The sequence below is a fragment of the Gadus macrocephalus genome, chromosome 22, assembly GCF_031168955.1.
Source record: "Gadus macrocephalus chromosome 22, ASM3116895v1".
NCBI classification, from domain to species: Eukaryota; Metazoa; Chordata; class Actinopteri; order Gadiformes; family Gadidae; genus Gadus; species Gadus macrocephalus.
In genome coordinates this window covers 7,359,276-7,366,381 of record NC_082403.1, presented here as the reverse complement: position 1 = coordinate 7,366,381, position 7,106 = coordinate 7,359,276, and the positions used below count along the sequence as shown (strand labels likewise).

Here is a 7,106-nt window from a genome sequence, read left to right as displayed (position 1 = left end):
GGGAGGAGTGCACATGGTGCACTCATTGGGACTTTTATTTGAACACACAAAGACTAAAATGAAAAACCTGGAGACTATTTTCTGAATATGTGCTTCCCTAATGTTGACGCGGATGTTAGTCTTTGCTGCGTTGTTTAAGTTTATCGTCCCGTTGCCATCCACACAAATATCATCCGGTTTACAGGCTCCAAGAAACCATCATATCATTCTCATTGCAAAGGGCTCATAAAGTGTTCTTTATGTGCAAAAAAAGACCAGGTTGCCATAGCTTGTTTTTATTTTTTTTAATAATTTCCAAACAAAGTACCCTGACCAAGTATATCAATTTACAGTAACCTGAATACAAAACAAAAAGATAAAAAAAAAATTGTCTTACACTGCATCTACTAAGTCATTTTCAGGCACTTGGAATAACACGTCATTGTTTAACACACAATGAGTTGTATTTCTTTGGTACTTTGGTGACGTTCGGGTCAGTTGAAACCACAGATTGCAGAATGCAGCATTCCGCTTTAAACCAGTTATTTACTTTGCCATAAGCTTCCACTAGAAGAGAGATAGAACAAAACTTTCCTTCCTCACATATCAATGCTTCATTTTGTCTTACTTAACATCAACAAGTTGATATGAAACCGCCATAGGAAAAAAAAAATTATATAACTTAGTGGAATAGTGTCAGAGTAAAAGGCAAAAATAACCAAAACAGGACAAGAAATTAGTTTTTTTTGCTACATACGTACCGAGCACCGTAAATAATAACAACTCTGCTCAAAATCAATGAAAAGTCAACGTCAAGAACCCCCAAAACAACAACAGCCATAACCAACCCCACCAGCGATTGTCCTCACGTCACAGCCCGGCCTCAGCTGCAGGGCAGCCATGTCTGATAGGCGGCGCTACTGCACGCCCCCACGGGCGACTGCACCTGCGCCACGTAGTAGTTGCTGAAGTTGACGTCGCGCACGTACGGCGCCGGCTGGTAGTAGCAGGTGATGTTGGCCAGGGCGGGGATGGCGTTCTGCTCCGCCATGGCCCGCAGCGCCAGGGCCGAGATGAGGGCCAGCGTCTGGCGCCGCTCGTGGCCCATCAGGCACACGGTGCTCTCGTCCACCACGCGGTACAACGTCACCAGGCACTCGTAGCGCTTGTGCTCCATGCCCGCAAAGTGGTTCTGCAGGTAGGCCTCCAGCTTGCGGTGCTGCTCGCCGATGTCGGGGAAGTCGATGAAGAAGCGCGAGCACATGTAGCGCTGCATCTGCTTCATGTGCGACTCCGAGGCCGGCCGGAAGCCCCGCGCCAGCAGGTGGCAGTACTTGAGCAGGCCGCCGCCGCGGATCTCCTCGGGGGAGCGCGTGGCGATGGTCTTGGTGCGCAGGTGGCCCAGGGCCTCCTCCACGTCGCCGTACATGCTCTCGCCCTGCACGGTGGGGTGGAACGCCTCGGACATGGGCGTCTCCGAGCAGCGGTCGAACAGCAGCAGGGAGTCCAGGTTGATCTGGAACGAGTCCACGCTGAACTCAAACTGCCGGCGCAGGGTGTCCACGAACTTGAGCTCCACGTTCTTGCCCGTGTTGTTGGAGAGCGAGATGAGGCTCCAGCGGTCGGTGTCGTTGCACACCTTCACCAGCTTCTGGACGTACGCGTCCTTCAGGGCCATGGGGGAGATGCGCTCGCGGCACACGCCCTCGGGCAGGAAGTCCACCAGGCAGCCCAGCACCACGTCCTTCACCAGCTGGAAGGTCTTGTGGTCGGTGCGGTTCAGGCCGAAGATCAGGTCCAGGTCCTTGTAGCCCAGACCGTTGTCCTGGTGCAGCACGTGGCTGGCGGCCGAGCCGTTGAGCTTCACATCACGGACCGTCACACCCTGCTGCTCCAGCCGGGCCCGGACCACCTGGGAGAGGGACGGGAGAGGCAGGGGGGGGGGGGGGGGAACGTGAGATGGCCGCATCCACAATATGGAAATATCCAAGAGCATGCACGGGGAGGGGACGCTGGTGTAGGGTTTGAGTTGGGAATTTATCAAGATAATCAAAAAGGGATCATGACACAATAGTGTCTACACGATGCCAACACAAAACAAAATGAACCTTTGAGTGCAATCATTCATACAACACTGTCCGTCGCTAAAGAGAGAATAGGACTAAAACAAGTTGCATGAAAGGCTCCTTTCAACCAACATCTTCTTTAGTAGAACCTAATCACCTTCTGAAGTCTATTTTCTGAGCTCAGCTGTTTTGGATCATCTCTTAGATCTTCAAAATAAATGAAAACGCACTCTTTCTCTCTCACCAAACCCATCAAAACGATTAACAGGGGTCAAAATTTGGGACAAGAGACATAAAAGCGAGGTGAGGTGGGGCAGGGCTCAGATACTGAAAAAGGTTGCTTTTTCTTTCCCCAATGTATGTAACTCAGTCTGCAGTGTGACAGAGTAAGGGCCATGGGGGAGGAGAGAAGGGGATCACATATCATAGATTGTGAAACTAGATGAGATTATCCCCTCTTTGTTTGCTGTCAGCACGACGCATTTGTTTTGCCTCTGCGGTCACTTGCGAGCCCGAGATTATATGGCCACCACCGAGATTGCATGGCCGTCCCATTGCAGACATGGAGACAAGAGATAAGCTTTGCCATACAACATGTCAGTGCCTGTCTTTAAGAGGCTTGAAAGCATTTTAGCTCTAGGAGCTCACCCAAACGAGAGGGGGAGAAGAGGAAGAGAAAATGCAGCCAATCTGAATTATAAAAAAAAGGATGTGGAATGGTGAGCTGGTTGAGTCATAAGCTTTCAAAACTTCTGACAGTCCGCAATATTTAGAATCCTTCCTAATCCCTTTCTGGAATATAAACAGTTTGAAAAGGAAAATGGGTTCTGCTTGAACGTTAAGACCCAAGACTAAAACATTGATAAAAGGGTACTGCCATGCCTCGTCTTATTTTCAGTTCCAATCACGATGGTTAACATTAGCTTACTCCTAATACGTAGGTTAAGACATAACTACTTTTCGGAAAGGTTGGGAAAGATGGCGTGTTCCTCACATTCCCCCCAGGTTAAACTTCACCTTTACTTTTAGATGTGCACAAGTGTAATAAATAAAATCTTTGACCGCTTTTGGTGTAAGTATAATGGAAAAGAGCAGTCTTGTTGTATACACGGCAAAACTCCCAATTGATTATACAACCAAAATAAAGTTTAGCCAATTAACTGAAAAGATCATTGTGCGTAAAAGTTGGTTTTCAAGACCGCTTTTTAAAGGCACATCATTGCAGAGTATCGGCTTTCCCACAAACAGTTTATCTTGTGTGTGTCTTTCCATTCTGTGTTAAAGACGAGGTCCAAATACTTAAAACAGATGTTCTTGGACACCAAAAAAAATAATACCAAAACAAGTGAAGAATATTAATAACAGTTGAACGTTTTATCATCACCATCATATTTTCCATCACGACCAGAGATTCGCCAACCCTAAGTGAATCAACGTGAACAAGAAACCTTTCGACTGCGCAACTGAAACCACAAAACCATCAATGACTGAAGGTGGTCCATTTGGCAAAAAGGCTTAATAGACCTGATTGATACTCTATGACTAATAATAGCAATGGGACCTTGCGAGCCATAGTCGCACCACTACTATTTTGATTTTGGTTAACGCTGGCTGGCCGACACAACCCAGTGCTAGCTTACTAACACCGCACACAGAACCTCCCCCATCCTCGGCTTCACAGCTCGTAAACGCTACCCAGCCCATTCCCCGCGATCTCCCGACACCTGGTGTGCTCGGGACTGGGGGAGGCAGGCGAACTTTGTTAAAATATAATTTTAGTGCTTTAAACCCCCACGGTTGGTACGCGCCTTCGGTCCATGACTCTCCTGCCCGAAAGGTTCCTCTTTTTTTGATTTGATACAAGTTTCTTTACCCTGAATGCGTATTACACTGACATAGTTGGGGCCCGCATACAGGGATGCTGCTGAGAGAGATAGAGTCACCACATCTGTCTGCCAGGGAAGAGGGCAACAGCAAATGTCAAGTAGAACTTCTTGGCATTTGCATTGTCTTCCAAACTAACCTGTTAATGCAGTCTGCCAAACAAAGGCTTGCTATGCAGGAAATAATCAAGACAATTATTAGTGAGATGGATTCTTTAAAAACACGTCATATTGTCTTGACCACAGCAATGTATAATGTCCTCTTAACTTGCCTTATGGTCTGAATCTTCACAAATACCAAGGCAACACTTTTATCCCATGATCAACTAGAATTGATATTTCATGGCAATGTTGAAAAATAATAAAAATAACCACTCCAGTAAATCGTGGAGTGGATCTGGGACTGGCATGCCAACCTGGAGGTACCCAAGCTGTTGATCTGGTCCACGGGGAGCGAGAGCATGGGGTGTAATCATGTCGCTCCCTCTCAACAATAGGCCACCTGAGGGATCGCCTTACAGGCTGGCGGGCAGAGGGCACAGTCTGGAGACGGGCGTTCACTTACCACACCGATACCTTGTCAGGTGTGACCCACGGACCTGCAGTTACTGGAAAGGCTAATCCAGCCTCTTCTGGCCAGTGTTTTGTGTGTTGGCTTTTGTTTTTTTGTTGCGTTTTATTTTCTTGTACTTCCTCTAATCTGGAATAAAAGGGGAGACGATATGTTCCTGTAAACGCGCCGTCGCGGGAACACAGACTTTGCACGAAGAAAGGGAAAAATAAAAAAAAAGGAAAAGGGGTCTTGTTTCAAAACGAGGGCAACGCTGGGGTTTGGGGTGGAGGAGTGGGGGGAGGGTGGAGGAGTGGGGGGAGGGAGGGTGGAGGAGTGGGGGGAGGGAGGGTGGTGGTGGGGAATCCAAAATGCATGGACCTTGCAGTCCCTTAAATGAACAACGCCATATTTTTTTCTTTTGGGCCACTCAAACAGTCGTCCCCCCCCCTAAAATACACACTGGTCTCTCCAAGGGGGGGGGGGGATTGCATACAGACAAACACACACATGCCGCCGTAGACACACACACTCGTCCCGTTTCCACGGCTCTATTTACCTGGCCTTTACCATGGGGATGGGAGCCTTTCCAAAGAGAGAGGGGATTTGTGAGCTCACTGTGCAGTGGGCCGTCCCGGGGTCACAGTAACCCTACTGGGTCAGGGCACCCTACTATTGACTGGGCATGGAACTACTGACACCGGCGGCGACAGCGATAAACATCTCTCCTTTCAGCTCACAGGGCCCGGCGGTAGCTGTGCCACAACAGATGTCATGTCATATGTGACGTTTCAAAGTAAAACGCTACAGGTAACGCACGCACGCACACACACCAATTTGCAGGTGGGGGCTGTTGGTTTGACTGTATGATTTGGGGAAGGGAAGTATTTTAATGAGTACCTGAGACAGACACCAGGGATATATTTGTTGGGGGGGGGGGGGGGGGGGCTTGTTTGCCACAGGAATGTTCAAGGATGGAATGACATGTATTTGGAGACGTTATCTTAAATGTGTAGTGCAGATAGTGCGTGCGTTGGGGGGAGGGGGGGGGCATCATTACTAGGAATAGAGCCTTGGGTCCTGCTGTATAACAGCGCGCGCATGTGTGGTGAAGTGGCCCGGATAAAAAAGAAAATATATGGGTCTAAAATCGTTATAAAAATGGCAAGGAAAGCTCCATCCACGTATCATATTTTTTATTATTATTATTTTTAGGGGTTACATGGATGGCTCATAATCACGGCCTTATTTTCAACAGTCGTGCGAATTGACTGCGGTAGCAGAGGCATTAGTGAGCTAGTGGAAAATCACAGTCACGGCGTTAGATCACCCCGTCTGTCTGCCTTACGAAAATGAGTAATCAAATGCCTTTCAGCAGTAATCCCTTAGCCACCAGTACAGACCGCTACCAAAACAAAATAAGAACGCCTTCCTTAATACAACGATAAGAAAATACTGTGGTGCTTTAGGTCATACCCAGATTCCACTCAAGTGTCCCTTTTCAACAGACGCTGCAGATAATATTTATTGCTTTCTTTACCATAACAAATATGCGCGAGAGTGTTTGCTTTAACAACAATGACCCACACGAAGGAGCATATATTAAAATGCTATCCTTTACTAAAATGAATATGTCGTGTGAAAAATATATTTGCATAAGAATCGAGAGTAAACGGTTTCTAGAGTAAACGGTTTCTATGCAGCCTAGTGATTCGGTGGCACACGACCCTTACCTGGACGATTTGGCGGGGTTGGACGGAGAGCGTAGGGAAGTTCCTGCGTCCGTGAATAGGCACGCTCTCTCCGAGGATGGAGTCCAAACGCTGCACCTGATCCCAAGACAACACACAGTGGCGCCGACTCTGCTCCGACTCATCACCGGAGGACATGGCGAAGCGGCTTTAGGTAATGCAAGTATGTAAAAGCGAAGCGGTGTTTTTCTTTATTTCTTGATGATTCCAGTACGGGTGCTTGAAGATAGAATGCTAGTTGTAGTAGAAGTAGTAGTAGTAGTAGCAGCAGCAGTAGTAGTAGGAGGCTAGTAGTAGTAGTGTGGTTTTTCTTTCTATCCTCTGGTACTGGAAATTGAATGGCACTCGATACAAAACTTCCAGAAGCTGAAGACACAGAAAATCTTGGACGAAGTTTTAAGTGTCGTTTAACATCTCCGAACTTCAAGACGCTCTTTCCCAGTCGCGCACTTCAGATTCTAACTAACTTCTGGACATACGGAGAGTTTTACCAAAAAGTGATTAGCATACGCGCGTCCCTATTGGCTGCCGTCTCTGATTTATGAGTAGGTAGTGCTGCAACATACAGAGGACCTCTGAAGACAACAATCAGCAGTTAGGACACACCCACAACCCACGCGTAACACCCAGAGCTGCGCTGATTGGTTTAGAAAGCACAGACACAGCAGCTCGAGGAGATACCATGGACCTTTAAAGAGGGAGATACACGCGCAGGGCTGTGATTTTACTTTTTTCAAAGTATCACAAACGCTATATCAACAAAGGGTACAAGGAGACTAGTTGTAGGCATAAATCATGCGGTTTTTCTAAATGGGCGTACGCATACCCTTAGGAGTACATAGCAAGATTGGAGGGGGTACTTGGAAAATACAAAAAA

General features: G+C 47.4%; 1 protein-coding gene across 1 annotated transcript; it reads right to left on the bottom strand.

Moving 5' to 3' along the window:
• Positions 1-272: 272 nt before the first annotated feature.
• Positions 273-6,789, bottom strand: tent5bb (terminal nucleotidyltransferase 5Bb). Its single transcript, XM_060043704.1, has 2 exons — positions 6,212-6,789; positions 273-1,891 (listed from the first exon to the last, which is right to left on the bottom strand). Exons 1-2 carry the CDS (start codon positions 6,365-6,367, stop codon positions 863-865), a joined length of 1,185 nt encoding a protein of 394 aa, XP_059899687.1. The 5' UTR covers positions 6,368-6,789; the 3' UTR covers positions 273-862.
• Positions 6,790-7,106: the final 317 nt, after the last annotated feature.